Genomic DNA, 24,609 nt, shown 5'->3' with positions numbered 1-24,609 from the left:
CTGTGATATTTTATTCCCACCCCGATGAAAGTATTGTTGCTGGTATGCATATAATTCCATATGTGCTGGCAGCTCTTTGATACTATGGATATTCAACCATAGAGTGACATCATAGCCATGTCCAATCTTGCCCAAATGAGCAATTTCTATATGTGATAATATGGTGTAGGAACCCTGGCTGACATTTCGCCCCCACCCAAATCAAGGCTGGTGAGGATACTTATTAAAAACTTGTAGTCAAATATTAATATTTAGCAGTAAATCTAAAACCACCTGGATAATTTGTTTCCTGAACATCATTTATGAAGTTTTGCGAAATGGCACATTCGTATGATGTGAATCATTTTGTTCCTAAGACCATAAGACCATAAGACATAGGAGCGGAAGTAAGGCCATTCGGCCCATCGAGTCCACTCCACCATTCAATCATGGTTGATTTCAACTCCATTTACCCGCTCTCTCCCCATAGCCCTTAATTCCTCGAGAAATCAAGAAATCCTGAGTCTAATCCAATAGCCCTTAATTCCTCGAGAAATCCCATAGCCCTTAATTCCTCGAGAAATCCCATAGCCCTTAATTCCTCGAGAAATCAAGAAATCCTGAGTCTAATCCAATAGTTTTCCTATACCTGTTTGCTGTTCACTCTGTACACGTCATTGTAAAAATGCCTGGTGACAATCAGGGTTCCAATAAAAATCTCGTTGCTATTCTGAATATTACTCAGCAACTGAAAAGTGCCTTGTTACCTTTGATTTGTGTTAATCGTTACAAACACTGGAGAGAATAAAGTTCATGAGAGATAGTCAAAGATCCTTAATAAAGGGAATAGATAAATTGAAGCTTAATGATATGCTTGAGATTGCCACAAGCTGTAGAGTGAGGGAACCAGGAGCACAGACTGTTTCGATGAAACTACAGTAAGAAGTCTCACAACACCAGGTTAAAGTCCAACAGGTTTATTTGGTAGCAAATACCATTAGCTTTTGGAGCACTGCTCCTTCGTCAGATGGAGTGGATATCTGCTCTCAAACAGTGCACAGACACAGAAATCAAGTTACAGAATACTAATTAGAATGCGAATCTCTAAAGCCAGCCACGTCTTAAAGGTACAGACAATGATTCCACACAATGTAACTATGCAGAGGGTAATGGGTGGGAGGAATGAAATGCACAGGAGGGCAGTGGTGACAGATAATATAGAAAAGGTTCAGGGAAAATTGGATAGTTTGGAGTAGATGATTAGAAGTCTGTGGGACAGCATTATTTTCCAGTCCAATACTTTCCTAAGTTTCTGTGCTGTAGGTTTGAAATTCCCTGTTGAATGAGTGCATTGGAGCTGGAATAATGTAGAAAATCACTCTGAACCCACAAAAATGACATAATTGTTTGTGGACAGAAAATTATGAAGTCTTGACTGTATCTCTATAAATAGCCACCTTGGTTGTTAACTTGATAAATTTCCAACCATTAAAATTGAACTCCCACAGGGATTATTGTTTACCAATGTGTTTAAATTAAAATCTAATTCTGTTTGATAAAGATAAGCTGCTTTTGTATAGGTCAGAAAGGGAGACTTTTACCTGTTGTACAATTCTCTGTTAATAAATAATTTAACTGTGAAGTTTTGAGTGAGTCAGGAGATTGTGGTCCCACCAAAACATTGAGCCCATATTCTACACTCATGTTTACGGCATTGAGGGAGTGCTTTACCGTTTGTTGCAGATGCCAACTTTCAGGGGAGATTTAAAACTGGGGTCTGGTTATCTTAAGTGGGCATAAGTGATCACATGACACGATCCAACGAAGAGGAAAGAGTTCTGCAAGTACCCTAGACAACATTCCACTCTCAAGCAACACTACTAAAATACAGTATCTCGTCATATTTTCCCCATTTATTTGACCTCGCTGTGGACAGATTTTAATTTATGTTCATTCATGGAATGGAGGTATTGCTGGCAAGGATATCCCTAAATCCCTTTGAGAAGCTGGTAGTGAGCCATCTTTATTAACCGTCTGCAGTCCATGTGATGTTGGTACACCCACCATGCTGTTAGGGAGGGAGTTCCAGGATTCTGACCAGCAACAGTGAAGGAACAGTGATATATTTCCAAGTCAGGATGGTATGTAATTTGGAAGGGAACTTGCAAGCAGTGGTGGTGTTCCCTGCACCATTGTTCTGGGTGGCAGAGGTCACGTGTTTGGAAAGTGCTGTTGAAGGAAACTTGGCAAATTGCTGCAATATGTAGATGCTACATGCTGCAGCGATGGTGTGCTTATAGTGAAGATAGTGAATGTTTCAGGGGTGCCAATAAAGTGGGCTGCTTTTCTCCTGGATGGTGCTGAGCTTCTCCCTGAGTGTTGTTGCAACTGCGCTCATCCAGACAAGTAGAGAGCATTCCATCGTACTCCTGACGTGTCGATGGAGGACAGGCTTTGGGGAGTCAGGAAGTGAGTTACTCGACTCAGAATTCCCAACCTCTGACCTGCTCTTTGTATGTGGAGATGCTGGCGTTGGACTGGGGTAAACACAGTAAGAAGTTTAACAACACCAGGTTCAAGTCCAACGGGTTTATTTGGTAGCAAAAGCCACACAAGCTTTCGGAGCTCCAAGCCCCTTCGGGGCTGCTTGTGTGGCTTTTGCTACCAAATAAACCTGTTGGACTTTAACCTGGTGTTGTTAAACTTCTTACTGCTCTTTGTAGCCACAGTATATATGGTTGGTCCAATTCAGTTTCTTATGAATGATTACAGCCAGGATGTTAATGGTGGGACTTTCAGCAATAGTAATGCCGTTGAATGTCAAGGGGAGATGGTTATATTTTATTTGGTTGAATGTTGTATGGCTCTTGTTGCATGCATACAGGGACTACATTGGTATTTGAAGAATTGTAAATGGAATTGAATAATGTAATTTTCAGTGAACAGCCCACTTTTGCCCTCATGATGAAGGGAATGTAATTGAAGTTGGTTGGGCCTAGGATACTATCCTGAGAAACCCTGCAGCAATGTCCTGACCTTGAGGATTGGCCTCAAAATACAACACATTCTGCTTTCAGCCAGTGGAGAGTTTTTCCCTGATTCCCATTGACTTACATTTTGTGAGGGCTTTTTGATGTTGCATTCAGTCTTGATGCCAACTGCAGCCACTTTCATTCCATTTACCTATATAACAATCCTAACCTGTGTTCCCTCAAATTCCTCCATTTTTATAGCCTTATTAGACTGTGCGGTCCCTTCAGATTGTTATGCAGTCATGTTTGTGCTCATCTCGGAATGCTGCTTGTGCAGAAGACAAACGCTGTTTGCCCCATGTGACATACTTCCAACGGCACTTAGATGAAATGTTGACACTATTCTTCAAAAGTAATCTGTTGATTGTACTGTTGAACATCCCAAAAACATTGCTGTACTAATGCAAGTTTTTTTCCTTGAAGTTTTCTTTTAATGTGACGGTTTGATTATCTAGTCAGATTTCATTTGCAGACACTAGAAATGACAACTGCTTTGTAATGCTTTCAATTTTGTTGAAACAGGTCCTTTCACACAGCCTTTGTACAGTGTTACAAGTACCTCATAATCCAGTGGCGTTGGAAAACCACTTTAAGGATGATGATGAAGGACCAGTTTCCAACCAGGGATACATGCCCTACTTGAACAGGTTTATCTTGGATAAGGTAATTTTTTGATCAATTGGTATATAACCCAAAACTTCATTTTGTTTTGCAATTATGATTTACCAATTCATTGTATAGATTAGCAGCTCTTGTAATAAAATTAGAGCCTACATATTATTTGAATGTGACCCCAAGGTAGTCTCATTTCTGAGTCAGAAGTTGATGGTGCCATCTTTCAGATGAAACTTTAAACCTGAAGCTCTTTCTACCCTCTCAGGTGTAGGGTTGCCAACTCTGGCTGATCATATTGCAGGAGATGACGGCGGAAGTGAAGGATTAAGTGAAGTTGGAATTATTTTAAAGCAAGAAGTTTGAAAAAAAGATGAAAAGAATATAGCAGATCATCAGAACCATGCGTTTTTGCTTAATTTATTTAATCACCTGGTAATTGAAATGCCATTTTCTTTAGCTGGAACCAGAGGTATCCAGCCACAGACCCATTCCTGCCTTTCCTCCCCCAGAGTATCAGCTACAGCTCAGCAGCGGTGAGGTAGTAGGCCCCATCCGTGGAAGTAGAGGAGACTTACTATTGGCCATTGCCCAGGAAGGGATGAGCCAGTGCTGCTGAACCTAGTGTCATAGATCTGGCTTTCTTCCCGTTCCTTAGCAACCTTTCAATCAATGCTGCTGGGACAAGGGTGGGGGCAGTGGAGCCACTGGTTTCCTTCCAATCCTTCACCGCTGTGTGGGGCTCTGGCTCAACATTTGTGCCACTCAGGATCTTTCTGGAAACTATCATCATCCTGATGGGTGGCACAGTGATTAACACTGCTGCCTCACAGTGCCAGGTACCCAGGTTCAATTCCGACCTTGGGTGACTGTCTGTGTGGAGTTTTCACATTCTCCCTATGTCTATATGGGTTTTCTCCGGGTGCTTGGGTTTCCTCCCACAGCCACAAAGATGTGCAGGTTAGGTGGATTGGCCATGCTAAATTGCCCCTTGATGTCTGGGATGGCAAACCCATGGGTTTGACTAAGAGCAGGATTGTTCTCCTGGTATCTTGGCCAACATTTAACCATAAAACAACATCACTGAAAACAGATTAGCTGGTCATTTACTTCATTACTGTTGATGGGTCCTTTCTATATACAAATTGGCTGTCACATTTTTCTCCATGCCAAATGTTCCTGCACTTCAAAAAGTACTTCATTGCTGTGAAGCATTTTGGAATGTCCCAAGATAAATGCACTACATAAATGTAAGCTCTTTCTCTATGTGAGTGAACCTGATTTTTTTTAACCTTGTATACATACCATGCAGAAGGAAAATAGCCAATGCCATTGGAGTAAATTGCTTCACTTTGTCAATCTCAGTGCTAAATTCCAGCATTGCCATCACATCCAAGAAGAGTCTATATTTTAGTTCCATTGCCGTCTTAATAGCATAAAAGCAAAATGCAATGGATGCTGGAAATCTGAAATAAGAACAAATGCTGGAAATACGACAGGCTAGGCAACACCTGTGGCGAAAGAAAGAGTTAATGTTTCAGGTTGATGTCCATTCATCAGAAAGCCATCGTAATCATATATTCTAAAAAATGAAAACAGAGGAAGCAGATTTCTTTTTTAAAAAAAAATCCTTCTTCCTCCATTCTAAGTCTCACAATTGAAAATACCACAATGACATTCAAGGAAGTCAATCCGCTTATTTGGAGATTGTACTATTTCCCTTCCCCTCCCTTGACTCGCATTTCGATTCCGCACACTGCTTTTTTCTTAGTTGTTTGTGTAATGACCACAAGAATATTTCTGTACTTTTTTTTTTGTAGACTTCAGGAAACACATTTTTCCTATTGTACCACACACCCAGCTGAAACCATAGATCTGGGCAGTTCTCCATAATTGCCCTACAAAAACAAAGAATGCCTTGTTAAAGGGCAGGCAGTTTATGCTCCCTTAGATAAACAAGTCATTTGTATTTGAGAAAGCAAACAAGATCATTTAAAATTTTAAACTTGGACAAAGAGACATAACATAGGAATCCTATTTTTAAAAAAAGATAAAATACTGAAATTATATAATGTTCAATTACTGAAACAAAAAAATACTTAAAGTAATTTATTAACTTGTCGTCCTCGCATCATTTTCTCAATGTTCTAAATAGTGTGCTGGTTTCTTCATGAACTAAATGTCCAAAGTTTCTATCATAGGCTTTTGGCACCAAGAATTTAACTGCATTAATGAAGTAAACTAAATAATATATTAAAATGTAGTTTAAAGCCCAGAAAGATTTCTGTCAATCAAGAAGAATGACATATTAAAATGTCTTACTTATTTAAAAATGAATTACAATTAAAGTGCCCCTCCAAATTGGTGTAGTCTGAAGGTTAAATGTTTGTGCTTAATAAGTTTGACAAGTACAATGCTGTTCAAAATGAATTTTAAAACAAAGTTCATTAGGGGATTCAAATTTTGACTTTTAAAACTGAAGATTGTAAGAAATAGGAAGATCAACATTAAAGAATCTGTTGTCTCAGGAAGTAATGATTTAGAGTAGGAGACTGTTGTAACAAGTCTTGATTTCGACATGGTTGAGATTTTGGGAGGTTGTGTGTAGGAGGCTGTATTTTGAGCTCCGAAGGATTCGGAAAGAAAAGCTTAGAGGAGGAATGATTGAGCTTGTAAATTAAAAATAAACAAGAATTCATCTGCGAGGGGAGCAACCAGAGTCCAAAGCTTAGTTATGTGAATAGGCTTTAAGAATAACGTTTATTTACTTCTAAGAAATACTGGATTAGAGGGATGTTTATCTTAAAATTTGGAAAAGATTGGTTACAACACTGGTTATTTAAGATGGATAGAATCAGCAAAACTATAAACTTGCTGAAAACCAAAATTAGAAGAAGTTAGGTCAGGTGCCAGGATATATTGCACAAGAGAGTCACCGCTTTCCAGAACAAACTGTCAATGTGGATAGTCAGGCGTTGCAACTGCCTTTCAAAAGACAGTTTTTTAAAAGGGAACTCATGATATCGCTGAAAAAAAGAGAATTCCAGTTAGGGGGAACGTGGCCCATCATGTCCAAACTCTAGCTTTCTAGAGTGGTGAAAATAGATGATCAATCATTGATCATCTATTTTCACCACTCTAGAAGGCAGGGAGTTCCAGGTCATTACCACTCGTTGTGTAAAAACCAAATTCTTCCTCACATCAACTCATATCTTTTGCTCAAAATCTTAAACCTGTGTCCCATGGGCCTTTTATGATCAGTTAGTGGGAACAGCTTTTCTTTGTCTAGCTTGGTTAATCTTGTACGCCTATCAAATCTCCCCTCAATCTCCTTTGCTCCAAGGGCAGCAACCTCAACTTCTCCGACCTAACCTTGGAATTAAAATCTTCCAGCCCTGGAACCGTTCTGACAAATCCCTTCTGCACCCTTCCAAGGACCCTCACATTTTTCCTAAAGTGTGATGACCAGAACGTGACACAATACTCAAGTTGTGGCCTAACCAGAGATTCAGTGTCTTGCTTTCTACTTCACTTCTATCTACGAAGCCCAACATTATGCAGATTTTGCCAACCATTCTCACAATATCTTGCCAACTTCAGAGATCTATGCAAATGATCCCCTAAGTCCATCTGTCCCTTCTCATTCTTTAGAACTGTGTCATTTAGTCTACATAGCCTCTCCCTATCCCTTCTGTCAAAATGCATCACCTCAAATTTCTCTGAATTAAATTCCATCTGCCACAGGTTTATCCATTCAATTAACCTATTACCCTTTTACAGGTGACTTGTGTCACATCCTCATACTTTGCTAATTACAACAAACTTGGAGGTGTGGCAACTTTTGAAATTCTACTCTGCATTTCAATATCCAGATCATTTATATATAGCATAAAAATAGTGGAGCAAGCTCTGCCCGTGGAGAACACCATTGTCTGACATTTTCCATTTGTTAATTTCTGTTCTTAAACCAGTTTTTAATCCAAGCTAACACTGATTCTCCAATCACTGTGTCTCAATTGTGTTAACCAACCTTTTATGTGGTACATTGTGAAGCATTTCCTTAAAATCCACTGCACTCTTCAAAAAATTCAATTAAATTAGTCAAGCATGATTTGCCTTGATAAATTTGTGCTGGCTTGCCTTAATGAACTCAAACCTCTCCAAGCTTTTTACTCTTATGTGAGGAATAAAAGAATGACCAGGGTGAGGTTAGGGCCGATCAAGGACAGTAGTGGGAACTTGTGTATGGAGTCAGTAGAGATAGGCGAGGTGATGAATGAATACTTTTCTTCAGTGTTCACCAAGGAGAGGGGCCATGTTTTTGAGGAAGAGAAGGTGTTACAGGCTAATAGGCTGGAGGAAATAGATGTTCGGAGGGAGGATGTACTGGCAGTTTTGAATAAACTTAAGGGCCTGATAAGTCCCCTGGGCCTGATGAAATATATCCTAGGATTCTTTGGGAGGCAAGGGATGAGATGGCAGAGCCTTTGGCTTTGATCTTTGGGTCCTCACTGTCCAAGGGGATGGTGCCAGAGGACTGGAGAGTGGCGAATGTTGTTCCTCTGTTTAAGAGAGGGAATAGAAATGACCCTGGTAATTATAGACCGGTTAGTCTTACTTCGGTGGTTGGTAAATTGATGGAAAAGGTCCTTAGGGATGGGATTTACGACCATTTAGAAAGGTGCGGATTAATCCGGGATAGTCAGCACGGATTCGTGAAGAGCAAGTCGTGCCTCACAAATTTGATTGAATTTTTTGAGGAGGTAACTAAGTGTGTTGATGAAGGTAGGGCAGTTGATGTCATATACATGGATTTTAGTAAGGCGTTTGATAAAGTCCCCCATGGTCGGCTTATGATGAAACTGAGGAAGTGTGGGATAGAGGGAAAGTTGGCCGATTGGATAGGTAACTGGCTGTCTGATCGAAGACAGAGGGTGGTGGTGGATGGAAAATTTTTGGATTGGAGGCAGGTTGCTAGCGGAGTGCCACAGGGATCAGTGCTTGGTCCTCTGCTCTTTGTCATTTTTATTAATGACTTAGAGGAGGGGGCTGAAGGGTGGATCAGTAAATTTGCTGATGACACCAAGATTGGTGGAGTAGTGGATGAGGTGGAGGGCTGTTGTAGGCTGCAAAGAGACATAGATAGGATGCAAAGCTGGGCTGAAAAATGGCAAATGGAGTTTAACCCTGATAAATGTGAGGTGATTCATTTTGGTAGGACTAATTTAAATGTGGATTACAGGGTTAAAGGTAGGGTTCTGAAGACTGTGGAGGAACAGAGAGATCTTGGGGTCCATATCCACAGATCTCTAAAGGTTGCCACTCAAGTGGATAGAGCTGTGAAGAAGGCCTATAGTGTGTTAGCTTTTATTAACAGGAGGTTGGAGTTTAAGAGCCGTGGGGTTATGCTGCAACTGTACAGGACCTTGGTGAGACCACATTTGGAATATTGTGTGCAGTTCTGGTCACCTCACTATAAGAAGGATGTGGAAGCGCTGGAAAGAGTGCAGAGGAGATTTACCAGGGTGCTGCCTGGTTTGGAGGGTAGGTCTTATGAGGAAAGGTTGAGGGAGCTAGGGCTGTTCTCTCTGGAGCGGAGGAGGCTGAGGGGAGACTTAATAGAGGTTTATAAAATGATGAAGGGGATAGATAGAGTGAACGTTCAAAGACTATTTCCTCGGGTAGATGGAGCTATTACAAGGGGGCATAACTATAGGGTTCGTGGTGGGAGATATAGGAAGGATATCAGAGGTAGGTTCTTTACGCAGAGAGTGGTTGGGGTGTGGAATGGACTGCCTGCAGTGATAGTGGAGTCAGACACTTTAGGAACATTTAAGCGGTTATTGGATAGGCACATGGAGCACACCAGGATGATAGGGAGTGGGATAGCTTGATCTTGGTTTCAGATAAAGCTCGGGACAACATCGTGGGCCGAAGGGCCTGTTCTGTGCTGTACTGTTCTATGTTCTATGTTCTAAGTGCCTGTGATTTTGTTCCCTGATTATTGTTTCTAAAATCTTTCCCACTGCTGATGTTAAACTGACTGGCCTGTGGCTGTCAGGAATGTCCTTGGACCCTTTCTTGTAAAGGGTGAAAGGACATTCAAACTTTCTGGCACCTCCCCCATGACTAGGGAAGATTAGAAGATTATAGCAAGTACTCCCACTATCTCAACATTCACCTCCTTTTGCATCCTTGGATGCAAGCTACCCAAACCAGGCAGTTTATCCACTCTGTGCATAGCCAGTCTTTCTAGTATATCCTGGCTATCAAATTACACCCCATCCATTACCTCTCCCTTCTCTGCTTCTATTGCTATTTGGTCAGCAGTCTCTTCTTTAGTAAATTCTGTTACAAAGTACGCATTAAGTATTCTAGCCTTGCCCTGTGCTTCTAAGTACCCTCTGTAATACCCTCATAGTCCCTGATAGATCCCACTCCACGGCCTGCTCCTAAGCACAGTAGTCACCACCCTGTGAAGCTATTGGTCCTAGTGCGGAGGTGCAAGCCACTGTTTTAAAATTAATTTTTGTACCCTGCCCCAGAACTGCTATAATGCCCCAAAATCTGAAGCCCTTCCTCCTGCACCTTGGTTCAAGCCACACATTAATCTTCCCTATCTCCCTATTTCTACATTTGTCAGCAACCCATTGAGGTAGTGTCAGGTTGCCGGCGTCCAGATTCATGGAGCATGGGTTGCTGGGAGGGAGTGAGGAACCCAGGATGAATAAATACCGTTATGGACTGTCTCCTCCCCTCTCTCCCCTCTTTCTCTCTCCCCCTCCCCTTCCCCTTCTCTCTCCCCGGCTCTAACCCCAGAGCAACAATAGATTTCATATTACAGCCAGCAGAGTTGGAGGTTATACTCATGGCTGTTGTGGTGGATGAGGGAGATGGCAGCCTGCGGCAAGGCCAGCCCAAACTAGAAGCCACAGCAGGAAGACAAGGGACCGCTGGTCGGGGCCAGGATGTGGCTGCCCATTGGCCCAAAGGGGAGTTCCAGAGGATGGTGAAGATGGAGACACCAGCTCTGTTGGACCTGCTTGTCCTTTAATGAGCTGCCGGACACTGAGACTGCGTCTCAGCAGGGAGGCAGACCTAGCACCTCCGTGGGGCAGGTGGACACCCGCTCCCATTGGCAGTGAAGGTCACGACGGCCCTCAACCTCTTCGCCACCGGGTCCTTCCATGCCTCCAGTGGAGATCTCTGTGGCATCTCCCAGTCGTCTGCACACAAGTGCATCTGTGAGGTGACGGATGCCCTGTACTCCTGGACAGCCAACTACATCCAGTTTGACGTGGACCGGGCCAACGGGTGCCCAGGCTTGGGTGCCCCATGTGAAGGGAGCTGTTGACGGCACACACATCATCCTGTGAGCCCCGTGGGATCACGAGTTGCCCTTTATTAATCAGAAGGGGTTCCACTCCCTGAATGTCCAGGTAATATGTGGCTACCAGATCAATATCATGCAGGTGTGTGCACGCCATCCAGGGAGCATGCACGATAGCTACATTCTGCACAGCTTGGACATCCCTGGGGTATTCAGGGACCACACCAGGCTTCCGAGATGGCTTGTGGGGGACAAGGGCTACCTGCTGCGGTCATGGCTGATGATGACAGTGTGGAGGCCTGAGACCGAGACAGAGACCCGCTACAATGAGGCCCATGCTGCCACCCATTTCTTGTCGAGCAGTGCATTGTGCTGCAGAAGATGCAGTGGAGCCCTCCAGTACAGCCCCCTGAAGGTCTCCCACATCGTCGTGGTCTGCTGTGCGCTCCACAACCTGACGCAGCAGCGGGGAGACATCCTGGAGGAGAGGGAGGGGGACCAGGCACCCTCCAGGTGACCCCCATCCCTTGTCCACACCTCCATCATGAGTCCCATTGCCATTACATCAGGATTGGTCATGTTAGCGAGTTACTAGACAAGGCAGGAGGGTGGTGACGACTTGCTATGTGGCACGCTGTGATGCCCTGATGCAACAGAAGTCTGACTCCTACCTGTTTTCTGACTGAACACTGGTGCCCAGGCCCACTTCTGCGTGATGGTCGGGGAAACCAGCATGCAGCCCAATGTCTCGGCGGTGAGGGGTGGCACTGGGGGAGCTGGTCCTAGTGTCCAGTGGGTGTGGAGGATGCCATCCCAGGATGTTTGTCACTGTGGGCTTACAGGGCCCCCACTGTTAGGACTGCTGGGAAGCTGATGGGGACTGGGGCAGAGAAGCTCAGACCGCTGAGACCCACGTCAACAGTGGGGGTGTTTTTGGATGAGCACTTTGAGTACCGCAGCAGTCAGGGATCTGACACCGGTGCTTGGCACTGGGATCTGCGGTAGGTATTGTCGGTGCACACTCTAAGGGCCTTTCTTGCATCCAATGAGGCTCTGAGCCTTTGAGTATGGTAAGGGTATGAAACTCCCTGTGGGAGGCAAATCTCAGACAGAGACATCTCAGCTGTGGGGTGCAAGAACATTGATTATTTACAGGGCATATTACCCTATCCTCTAACTACAGTATCTGCCTTCACCCATGCTGTCTTGGTGACCCTACAACATTTTAATCTTGACTAGGTGCCCCCTGAGGATGCACATCAGAGGTGGATGTGGTCAGCAGTTTTCTGCGCCTGATGGTCTCTGATGCCCTTGGCAGGCGTCCTCTGGGGGACCGGGATATGGAGGGCCCCGGCAGACATTAGGGCGTCACGAAGCCAGCAGACATGGCCCACTGTATCGCGAGCATATCTCCGAGGCCCTCAGCCGTGGTCCTTTGAGACTTGGCCATGCCTTGGACCCTGCCACCCACGGCTACCATTTCCTGCCCCAGGCTTTCTACTGCAGCCGCCACCCTTGCTGTGTTGGCCTGGTTGCCATGCAATTTCAGCACCACCTCCTGCACCTGAAGGCTGTGGGACTCTTCCAAACAACCTTGCAGTTGCTGAAATGTTGCTGATATCCCCTCCTGCAATCCCCGGCTCTGTCTCTGCATCTCCAGCAGCTTCTGAAGAACTGATTCCAGTGGCCCAGCACCTGACTAGGGGCCTGCTGTTTCCTTGGATCTGGCAGAGCTCTGTGTGTTTGATCCCTCAGGCGTTCCCACCTCAACCTGATGTTCATGTATGACTGTATGGTACTCACCAGAAAGTGCCCCAGAAGCCTCACCGCTAACAGTCACCATGGTGGGACATATGTCTGCGCTGGCGGATGGTGTGGGTGATGCCTGTATCGTCTGCTTGGTGCCTTCCTTGGAGGTTTTCTCAGAGCTACCCTCCAAGGTGTCGACGGGGTCGCAGTGGGGGCCGTGGGGGAGGCCAGTCTCATTGGGTCATCTCCTGCAACAGAAGATACCTGGTTCAGTGCAAGGGAGGGACAAGTCTCTGGGAAGATTGCAACTTAGTTGAGAAAGGTCATATGAATGAAGGTTTTGTGGCTCCCCACTTCCTTGGCGCATGCCGACCTGACAGTCAGTCTTGGCTCTCTCCTTAGCCTCCCCTGACAGCTTTGTAGCACGCTTCTGAAAGGGAGTCAGGAGATCCAGCTCGGGAACTCCACTGCCGGTCTTCTCCCACTCCCTCCTGTTATGGGCCATCTTCTCCTGCGGGGATAGCTGTAAGGGTGCAATCGGGTCGCATATGTTGGGGCTGTGTCTCAGCAGGCAGGGGTTGCAATGGGGGTGCCCGAGAGGTTGGAGGAAGGTGCTAGGGGATGGGGTGCTGGAAGGCCATGTGTCAGGGAGCGGATCAACATGGACATCCCAGGTGCGATAGGCAGGACTGGTGCCAATACAGGATGGACATTCACCCTTGCTACTCGAACAAGGTCATTTGTTTTCTTTGGACATTGCCAGCTGTCCTCCATGTCAGTGCACGGGCACTGACAGCCACTGCCATCACTTCCCAGGCCACATTGCTGGTCTGACCCCTGGGTTGTCGACAGTCTTAGGAGAACAAGATGGCCCTCCTCTCCTCCACGGTGTCCAGCAGTCACTCCAACTCTCCTTCTGTGAAGCGTGGAGCTGCTCTGTGCAATGCCATCTTCCTGGCGTGACTGACTGTGGCTACAGTGGGGCATTTAAATGCAGCTCCCCCTGCTTAATGGCGCACCAGCAGTCGTCACTTCGGTTGAGTCTCCATGACGGCATGATTTGCATGAAGGCTCTTTCATTGCACCGAATGTTGAAAGATTGTGATGCGGAGCACGCCTGAGACAACGGCACTGTTCACCCCATGTTTCTCATTGTTATGACACTTGGGAAATTTTTTGGAGAATTTCATCCATTGTGTTTTTCATCACCTAAGACTGTATCAAAGTGCTTAACATCCAATTAAGTTCCTATGAAGCATAGTCACTATTGTAGGGAAGTATGGCACCCAAATTTGTGATGAGATGCCGGCGTTGGACTGGGGTAAACACAGTAAGTAATTTAACAACACCAGGTTAAAGTCCAACAGGTTTATTTGGTAGCAAAAGCCACCAAATAAACCTGTTGGACTTTAACCTGGTGTTGTTAAACTTCTTACTGTGTTTACCCAAATTTGTAGACAGAATGATCATGTTGGCCAGCTACCAAGAGCATGCTTTGCTCTTCTGTAAATAGAAACGCGTGAGATGGCAGAGGTGGCCTCAGTTGAATGTCTCATCAGGAAGATGGTGATAAAACAGGACTGTGAGGGAGTGATGGTCCAGATTGTTTGCTTAAATGTCTTGAGAGTAGCAGTTGAAACCAGAGCCTTCGGATTCTGGTGAAAATGCTACCACTGGACCTTGGCTGACAATTATTCTATGCACAGAACCCTAGAATATAGATAGATATCCCAGATAATTATATTGGAGTAGTTAACCAAGGGAGGGGCCACAACATTTAATTCAAACACAAACATTTGGTTTGCAGTTTTTACTTTGAATTTTGAAGGTGAGGTAAATATTTAAATTCCCTCTGTTCCAGTTATTTTAAAGAAAAAAATATGGATGGTGGTGGGGGGGGGGATGTGTGTGATGTGGATTCCTCACATTAAATTGTAGTCATGTGTGAAGTTGGTGAGCTTACACAGACAGCAATGCCTCTGATTTGCTTGACGAGAGAATAATGAAGACATACCAGAGGAAGTTGGACCAACTCCATGTTATCTTAACCAGGCACTCTACACATGGGTGGCACAGTTGATCCAAAAAGAAGACCTGAATTGTAATTTGGATGGATGTTTTTATGGGAAGAAATGTGAAGGTCTCAGGTATCATAGAATTCCCACCGTGCAGAAGGAGATCATTCGGCCCATCGAGCCTGCACTGGCAACAATCCCACCCAGGCCCTTTCCCCATAACCCCGCATATTTACCTTGCGAATCCCCCTGACACCAAGGGGCAATTTGTCACGGCCAATCAACCTAACCTGCACATCTTTCAAGTAACCAGAGCACCCGGCGGAAACCCACACAGAGACAGGGAGAATGTGCCAATTCCACACAGTGACCTGAGGCCAGAATTTATCCGGGTCACCGAGGTAGAAGTGCTAACCACTGTACTACCGTGCCGCCCTTAGACTATCTTGAGATGGGAACTTCGCTCCTGATGGGTAGCAGCTATAATGATAGCTGGTAAACTGAAAAGTTTCATGTGAGCTGGCATAATGCTTTTCCAGCCAGGGAGATTGGGAATACATACATTTTAAAATTCCGGTCTTCAGTGAAGCTAGAAATTAAAAACAGAGGTTGAAGTACCTAGAAGCTTAGTAGTTATTGGATTCCAAACAATTAAAATGAAAGTGTGGTGTGGGAAAAAAATAACTTTTTCTCTAGCGCTTAAAAAGGCTTAATGATGCTGGCATGATTTGAAATGCAGAGAGAGAGAAACCAGTAACTTACCTATTTTCTTAAAAATAAGCAAGTTACTTAGCTTCCAACTGAGCTGAAATGTGCTTGTGTAACTTATTTGGGTCTACAGGATAGCTTTATACAGTTTAAAATTTTGGTCAACTGGACAAATAAAATGTCCAGACATTAATGATTGTTCTCGTACATTTCACACTTGGTTAGAAAAACTCTGAAGATGCAGAGAATAGAATTAACCTTTTGGAATTTATTTTGATCAACCAGTCAATGGTTTCTTTGGTGAAGATTGTGCAGCAGAAGTAATTATCCTTGGAGAATTTAACAATTTGCAATGCAGTAATGGTTCGTGTTTCTCTAATGATGCAATGTTGTGTCTCAAAAGGGTAATTCTTGGTGGGAGGAAGATTCTAATTGTTTTCAAGTTAAACCTTGAATAAAGAAACGAGCCTTCTGACGGCTGATAATTAGAAATATAATCACATTGTTTTTTCCATAATTTTTTAATTTTTCACCCAGTAATTTCTTTCTTTCTTTCTTCCCCTACCTACCCTCTTAAAGGTTCAACCAAACAGCTTTGATAAATCTGACTTTAATAGGATGTGCTGGACTCTGTGTGTCAAGAAAAATTTGAATCGGAACAATTTACTGATCAGTGACGATGATACCTTTAAAGTATGGTGTATCTTCAATTTCCTCTCAGAAGATGTGTATCCTCTCATCATTGTCCCAGAGGAGGTAAGATTAGTAAATCTTCAATTAACGTTTTGACCTCAGCACCATAGGTTAGGGAGAGCAAAGTTCAATCAAGGTTCCTGTTCCTGATCACTATCTCATAATTCATACTTGAAATATTTATGTACGTTAGGAAGGATGAGAATTTGACTTGACTGTGCTGCCCTCCGTAAAATGACCAGCCAAAATTCATTGTCTAGGTTAAATGGCTATGTAGGTGAAACACCGAAGAACCAATGCTGCTTCTGAAATGATCACTCGCAAGTAACTGACATTTTAATACAGTTCTTCTGGGATGTTAATGACACAATTTTTGTCAATCCCTGTTTGCTTTCAGAAGGTAGTAGTGCTCCCCTCTGACTAGCTGTAGCCCTTCGTCCAGATCTACTGGTCCCTGGTCGTTGAAGAAGGATTTTAAACTAAAATGAGCTTTGGGGCCCCCTGACTTTTCAATGTGAACAATAATCAATAAGTCAGAAGGTCTGGGGTTGTCATTCTCAAAAAGGTTGATGGTGAACCTCTGGCATCTTCTTTACACTGATGGTAACCTCTGGCATTTTCATCTTTGCAGTAACATCATTGGTGATGGGTTTAACCGACGTTGTCATAGGAACTAGAGGTTGTCTCTGTGTCTGATCATTAGATGAGGTGTTGCTTTCGTCAACTGTGTCTGTTGGTGTTGGGTTTGTAGGAAGCTTCAGGTCAGGACTTTGTAAAGTTGAATCTGGATTCTCAGCAGGTTTTAATTCCACTGGATCTGTTCTCCCAGCCAACCGCTAGTCCGCGTGTCTCCTCGAGATAGCGTCAGCTCTTGTCTGGACAGTATAAGAGACAGGTCCAGTCTGTGCAAGGATTGAGGCAGGAACCCATCTCTCTCCTGTGAGTAATTCCTAGCAAACACTCCTTGATTTTGGTGGAAAACCCTGTGCTTTGCTTTGCTTTCCCACCATTCCATTTGTCCTTGTTGCTGTTGTACCACCTCTTTTTTTGTTTTCGGAGGTTTCAACAGATCGAAAACCGATCATAAATTGTCTCTTGTCATTAGTAATGCAGGAGAGGTCTTGGTCGTAGAATATGCGGTATTCCTGGACACAAGTAGGAATTCGTTAAGACTTTTGAACAGTGAACCTTGTTCCCTGTTTGCTCTCAAATGTGTTTCGTGGTTTGGATGAAACATTCTGCTAGTCCATTAGAAGCAGGATGATATGGTGCATACCTAATATGTTGTATACCACTCTCTTGTAAGAAACTTTTAAATTCTTGTGAGACAAATCGAGGTCCGCTGTCACCACTTGTTCAGGGAATCCAAAATGACTAAATACTTGCTTCGCGATAATCTTCTCCGATGACGTAGATTTCATCACAGCGACCTCTGGCCACTTAGTGTGAGCGTCAACTGTTACTAAGAATATATGTCCTTCAAAAGGTCCTGCAAAATCCACATGCATTCATTGCCAAGCCTCTTCAGGCCATTTTGATGAATGCAGTGGTGCTCAGGGTGGCAGATTTCTTACCTTCGCACAGGAAAAACATGTTCTAGCTTCCTCTTCAATTTCTGCATCCAATCCAGGCCACCAGAAATAACTTCTCACTATTTCCTTCATGCATATGATTCCGCAATGGCCCTCATGTAGCTTCTCCAACACCTGCTTTCTCAATGGTGGTGGAATGATCTCTCTGAGCCCGAAGAAGGCATGTTGACTCTACTGACAGCTCCAATCTCCTGGAGTAGTACAGTTTCAGGTTAGGTTTTAGTTTTGAAGTCTTTCTTTCAAAACTAGATCCATGGCTTCTAGAGCACAGGATTGCTCCAGGTGTGTTTTCTCACTTGCCTAAAAGTGACAAGTGTGTTGTCTACTTGTTCAAAGTGGAAGATATTGCAGCTTAAGTAGTCTGACGACCTGCCTAGTAGTGGCAATCTTCAAAGTCCATCTGCCCATCTTACAATGTAGACTTGATTGTTGATACTTCATGGTCTATATGTTCCATGTAAGTATGTGCCCATCTTTGCATTCAAAAATGTTAGTTAGCGGACAGTGGTCCATCAATTCTCTCCTGAACCGAAACTGATGGAATTACTTTACTCCAAAGATGATGCTTAATTCTTCCCTTCAATTTGTGCATAGCTACTTTCAGCTTTACTCGAGGTTTGAGATGCAAAACCAATGGGTCTTTCTTCACCCGATGGCATGATGTGGGAGACCACCACTCCTACACCACAAGGGGATGCATCACAAGCTAACTGTAAAGGTAAAGTAGGATCAAAATGTGTGAGAGCTTCAGACGTGAGCAATGCTTCTTTGGCTTGCATGAAGGCAATATTGCGTTGATCTGACTACTTCCACTTCTTGTTCTGGCACAAGTCATTATGTAATGGTTTCAAAATTGTTCAACAATCCTAGGAAGGAACGCAACTGGTTAATATTCTGAGGTGCAGGCACCTCTGTGAATGGCCTTAACTTTAGAAGGAGACTTGTGAAAGTCAGTGGCGTTCCAAATACTCAACAGAGGATTGGAAAAACTCACACTTGTCCTTGTGGACTCTCAGGCCATAGTCTTCCAATCTCTGGAGAGTGGTATCCAAGTTTCAAAGGTTTTCCTTTGCATCTCTTTCAATGTCTAGGATGTCACCCAGATAACACTGCACTTCTCTCAGTCCACTTAGTATCTGATCCATTGCTCTCTGAAACAGTGCAGGAGCATTGTAATACCAAATGGCAATCTTCAATACCAGAACAAGCCATTACATGTCATAATTGTCAGAAGTTTCTGTTGACTTCTTGTCCACATTCATCTGCAAATGAGGCTGACTTGGATAATGTTTGCTGAAATGTTGGCCTCCTGCCAGTGTCAACTTCCATCAGTGAAGTGACCCAGAATTAGTGTGTAGCACCCGCAATGGCTAGCACATAATTCCTCTTCAGACTGAGTTGCTACATTTTTCTTGACCCTTTTGAACAACGTGAACATTTCTTCTTTTGTTCTATTTAAATGCTTAGTTTGTTCTTGTTTCTTGTTTTTATTTAGAGCTTGTTTTTTCCTCCAGCAGGCACACTCTAGGTGTCCTTTTTTTTTCCACTTCAACTTACCATGTCTTTAACACCAGTATTCAGTTGGAGAATACCCTGACTTTGCACACCAGTGATGTGTACAAATTTTGAGGCTCTTGGGGGTCGATTCTGCTGCTAATTTGTGTATTTGAGTACACAAGCTCAATTGCTGAGCTTCTTTACAGCCAGTTCCATAGAACCAGCAATTTCCAGGGCCGTTTTCAGAGTAAGGTTTCTCTCTGTTAGCAAATGTTTCGGTATTGTTTCACTGCACAGACCACAGACGAATCTGTCCCGAATAGTGTCATTTAGCACATCTTTAATCTCTCAATATTCTGCAAGTCTTTTGATCACAGCCATAAATTGAGTAACTGACTCCCCCCCACTTCTTGGTTTCTTTTGTTGAATTTAAAGCACTTTGCAATCACCATGGATTTTGTGAAAAAATGCTTGTAAAATGTCTATGTTCTGTTCATACGTTTTAGTGCCTGGCTTCTCGGATTGCATTAAACATACGGAGGAGATTAAATGATTATTCTTTCCCCCATCACACTCAGGAAAGTGGACATCTTAATATCTTCAGCTATATTGTTTGCTGTGCAAAATTGTCAAAATGCTCAGTAGAGGACTCCATCACTCCACATTTTCATCAAATCGACCCACAATGCTGAAAACTCCTGCCAGTTTGAGACAACAACCTGAGCTTCAGCCTCTTATTTAACACACCCAGCTCCATAACTGCTGCAGAGTATTGTTACTCACGTCCACATAGCCTGTCAGGTCCAGAGCACATGTGAAAAGTTTCTTTCTTTCTTTTCTGTTCCCGACATATTCCTTAGTAAATTTGTCTTCCCGGGTAGCTAGCAAGCGCTATTCATCATCCTCATCGCCAGTTTTTATGTTGTATATTGGAGAATGATGCTAGGGAGCACAGGGAGTTTAAAACACAGAACTGTATTTACACAGAATTTACACATGGCTGCCTCTTCTCTAACTGTTTCCAGTGCTAGGGACTTTTGATCTAATTTTCGGCGAATACATGAATCCATTAATAAAGCAGAGCTCAGTAAACCAATAAGAATTAATGCATAACACCTGGCCACTTATCCAGCAACTAAATCATCTTCAATTCTCTTCAAACTTTGATACAGTTATAACCATATCCTCCATACCTATCCTCCATCATCATATTCAGTGGGACTACCCTCACTTCCATTCTTACTAATCTGATTCTAGCCAGGGCATTTCCAACAATGGCTTCTCTTCCAGCCTCCTAATTTTACCTCAGGAATACCACAAAGATCCTTGGTCTTCTCTTTTTACTCTTGCTACCTGCTGATTGCATCAACAGTAGACATGGGTTCTACATCAATACCTTTCTTGACTTTTACTGCCTCTGTTGTCAGACTACTTATCTGACACCCGTTCTTGAATGAGCAATTTCCCCAGCTGAACACTGGCAAGAGTGAGGCTACCATCTCTGGCCCGTTAAGAACATTGTACCCTTGTCATTCATTCTATCCCTCAATCCTTGCCTATTACCTTGGGTTTAATGAGACTGCTTGCAATCTCGGCATCCTATTTCATCTTGAGCTGAGCTTCTGACCTTATATATTCTCCATCACAAGTTGTCTACTTTCAGTTTATAACATTATCTATCTCCCACCTTAGCTCATCTACTTCTGAAGTACTATCTTGTGCCTTTATCACGCCCAGACTTGACTATTCTAGTGTTCTCCTATCAGTAACTTCCTCCAGTTCTACAGCAACTCCCCATTCCTCTTGCCTACGACATTTCCAGGGAACTTTCAAATCCTGCAATTCTGGTCTTTGTACGTGACCCCAGGCTTGCCTTTTAGGCCCTGGACTATGGAATTCCCTCCCTAAACTGCACCACTTCTCCAACCCCATCTCCTCCTTTTATGACCTGCTTTAAAACACAGATTCAGCCAAGCTTTTGGTTAGTCCTTCCAACTTCCACTCCTTTGGTATGGTATGAGGTACATTATGGTATATTATTTGGTATATTATGGTATGAGAATGGAAAATCATGGTAAATGATGTACAAAACTGAATAGCCACCTTGTCACTTTGGTTGCATGCAAGCTAAGCTGACTCTTTGTTGCAATATTGATTGACATAGTAATCTCCAATGTTGTATCTCATCAAAGGCTTTCCTGATGCCTATGCGTTCTGCATCAATTGCATTCCTTCCAGCTGCCAGAGAATTTGTACTTCTTCTCATGCACAGTCATTTATTTTGCGGTTCATACTAGTTATTTTTAATGGAAAGCACTGGGATTACATTCATTACACCTTTGAAATGTTGTTTAAATACTTCAGGACAATAATTGTTGTAACAGCAAACAAATGTAAATATGCAGTTTAGTGAAAATTTTGTGGAGAATGCATTTTGGTTGATATTTCAAATAAGAATATAGTACCTTATTAGTTTGGACCTTGTACCGTCCCAAATGTATATGTGCAGTACACCATTTTATACGAATGCAGTTGTGCTATCCTGACCATTTATTAATCTGCATATCAATGCTTTTAACAATTTGGCTGATCCATATGGTTACTAATTAAGTCAGACAGAAGAAATTGGAGTAGAATTCTATTGTTAATGTTGCATTCTTGCAAGAAAGAAATCAGTTTGTCAATGAAAACCAGACATGGATTTTAGTTAGAAATTCATGCTGGTGTTTTCTGCATAATCTACAATCTTTCAAGAAATGCGTTTATGTTGTATGGAACAATGGCCGGAATTTTACCAGCATGCCCGCCCGAGGCTCGTAAGATCGATCGCACCCGAGGCCAACAGAGCATGCTTTTCTGTAAGCCTCACCCGCCCTGATTTTTTAATCTTCGATGCAAATGCAATGTTTTTTACTCCACTTTTCTGTAACTTGTCCAGGTAGTTCTACTTTTTAAAAACTTGGTCCAAAATGTCTGTTCATGAGTCAGATCTTCCGGTTGTGATCGCAGGATAATTTTCATTGTTAAGGAACTGTGTTTTTAAAATGATGGAAAGACGAATGTTGTTCTGTTTTTTTTGTTTTGTTTCATTTTGTTCAGAGGGTGCACTCAACATTCATTTATCTAGCTATTCAATTATAAAAAGTTTATTTTAGTATTAAACTGGTTAACTGTTTCTTAGAAAACAATTCCTGTGGGGCTTGGGTTGGGTTCTCTGAAATATAAATTTAAATCAAAGGAAATGTACTTCCTGTGGCAGGGTGGGAGATTAAGCAGCATAAATTAATTATTTCTGCCCCCTTCAAAGGTTAGAAGGAGGCTTTTGAAAGGGTTGTCCTAAGTGGGGATGGGAGGGTGCTGGTAGTTATGATGAGATGTGCATTTACTTACACTACTAGGGCCTCTTTCCAGCTGTGGACATGTGCTGAATTGAGCTTCCTGACTGATGGAGATCCCACTCTGACCTAACTATAGAGTGTTTCCAGCCTATTGGTGACTTTTCAGGAGAATCTTGCTTCTGACTAACAGACTTGGTGCTGAAATGCACGTCGGTGGATGAATAGTTGCTGACTAGGATAGAGCCCTTTGTTTTGCAATTTTGAGATTGCAACTGACGTGCAGGATTAGAAAGGCTTGTAGATGCCAACCTTTCTCCATAGTAACTTGTCAGTAACCTTCTGATGTGTCACTGCAATGCCTGTGGCACCAGATGACTAGAAAAGGCATTGATATGACCTAGGGAGACATTACTAAGGTATTAATCGCATACTTTTATAGCTTTGAAATTGAATGAATTCTGAACCTTTTTGTAGTTGGTCTTAATCTCCAGTAAATTTAATTGAGTACTCTTTTGACTTCTGTAAATCACTGATGCTCAGTGATATTGTTAGAGGTTAAAGCCTAATACCAACAGCAGAAATGAGCTTCATAATAGTTGGGCACAATTAAGGTCGACAGAATTTTCTGAGAGGATAAAAGTCTCTGGTTGGAACAGCCGGCATTCCCACTTTCTGAGACAAAGTTCACTCAGGCACTGACTGCACACAAAATTCTCTTTGCTGCCACCCAGTTCCTTTTTTCTCCTCATTCTCCCTCTACCCTCCATTAAAATCTCTTCCTATCTGTCTCCCCACCTCTCCTTTCTCCTTCACCTTCCCCTCTCCCCTCCATTCCTCTCAATCTGCCTCCTGTCTTGGTTCAGTTATCCCTCCACCTCCAACAGTGATTTACTTGAAAAATGCTCATGGTCTTGCCTTCACTATGTGTAACATCACTGGAGAGCAACTTGTTGTATAAATAAAAAAGTTATTCCATCCATGTATGTTAGTTTGATATTAAATTAAGTTATTAATTTAAGGATTTTTGTTGGCAAGATTGTGCTAATACAATATTCCTATTCTCACTACTTAGGTTGAATATTTTCTCCGGAAACTAACTGAAGCAATGGGAGTTAATTGGCAGCAAGAGCAGTTTGAAGAATACAGGGCTCATCTTGGTGCCAGGCGGTGTGGTCTTTCTGCATGGGAATTCATAGAACTGATTGGTTCTGGCCTGTTCTCTAAGGGCATGAACAGACAAACGTTGTCCATGGCAATCAATGAAGTTTACTGTGAGCTCATTCTAGATGTGATAAAGCAGGTAAGAGTGGTTTTCAAGTTTGAACTGAAAAGGAACTGATCCTGTTGTGTGTTTTAGGTTTATTTCCCTCTGTTTCCCCAAAATCTCACTGACTCAGATGATCCTGATTTTCAGAGTGGAATGCAATGAGAGGATGCAGAAAAATGTGTAAAGAAATGCTCTGTTTCTAAAATAATGTCACCATGACGCTCAAAGGCTTAACAAGTCCAGCAAAAACCACCAGTGCATTTCTTTGGAAGGTTTGAATATCCATGATGTGTCTAGCACGAATGGAGCAGTGGTTTGCTTCCCCAACTTATCCTGATCTCACCCTGGTTGTTCAGGGGTGTTATGTGGTGATTAAAGGGACAAGTTACACTTGCTGTTGTTGTAACAGCATTGAGTGACATTGGCAGTGATCTCTGGCCAAGTTGCTCACTCCACCTTCTTAAATGCCAGAGGATTCTGACCTAGAAAAGAAAACTGAGTTAGGCTAAATACCACCCAAAACCTGGCTGCATACAAGAAACTAGTGTTCCTGTTGTAACGTTCCAAGGCTCTGGTTATTCCATATAAGGAAAAAAAAAGCTAACCTAAATTAGGATGGTCTGTACATCATTTTCACTGTCCTCCAATACCAGTTTCTCTGCCAAATGTTCACTTTAAGTAAGGTTTAATTTTCAATATTTTGTACTATTCATGTTTTATGTTTGGAATCAGTAATTGAGAACATCAGGGAAAATATTAGAACTTATAAAAAAAAATAAGGTAAACTTGGAGAAAAT

At 42.9% G+C, this 24,609-nt stretch overlaps 1 protein-coding gene across 1 annotated transcript in view; it reads left to right on the top strand.

The window, feature by feature from the left end:
* The window catches only part of swap70b (switching B cell complex subunit SWAP70b), a 141,840-nt gene that overhangs the window by 15,511 nt on the left and 101,720 nt on the right, over positions 1 to 24,609 (top strand). The window contains exons 2-4 of the mRNA XM_078220708.1: positions 3,534 to 3,674; positions 16,005 to 16,181; positions 23,618 to 23,845. Of these exons, the coding sequence (XP_078076834.1) occupies positions 3,534 to 3,674; positions 16,005 to 16,181; positions 23,618 to 23,845 (546 nt within the window). The remainder of the gene's footprint in view (positions 1 to 3,533; positions 3,675 to 16,004; positions 16,182 to 23,617; positions 23,846 to 24,609) is intronic.

Source organism: Mustelus asterias, chromosome 9 (genome assembly GCF_964213995.1).
Source record: "Mustelus asterias chromosome 9, sMusAst1.hap1.1, whole genome shotgun sequence".
In the NCBI taxonomy this organism is placed as follows: Eukaryota; Metazoa; Chordata; class Chondrichthyes; order Carcharhiniformes; family Triakidae; genus Mustelus; species Mustelus asterias.
The sequence above is the reverse complement of the archived record's forward strand: the minus strand, read 5'-3'. Positions and strand labels throughout refer to the sequence as shown.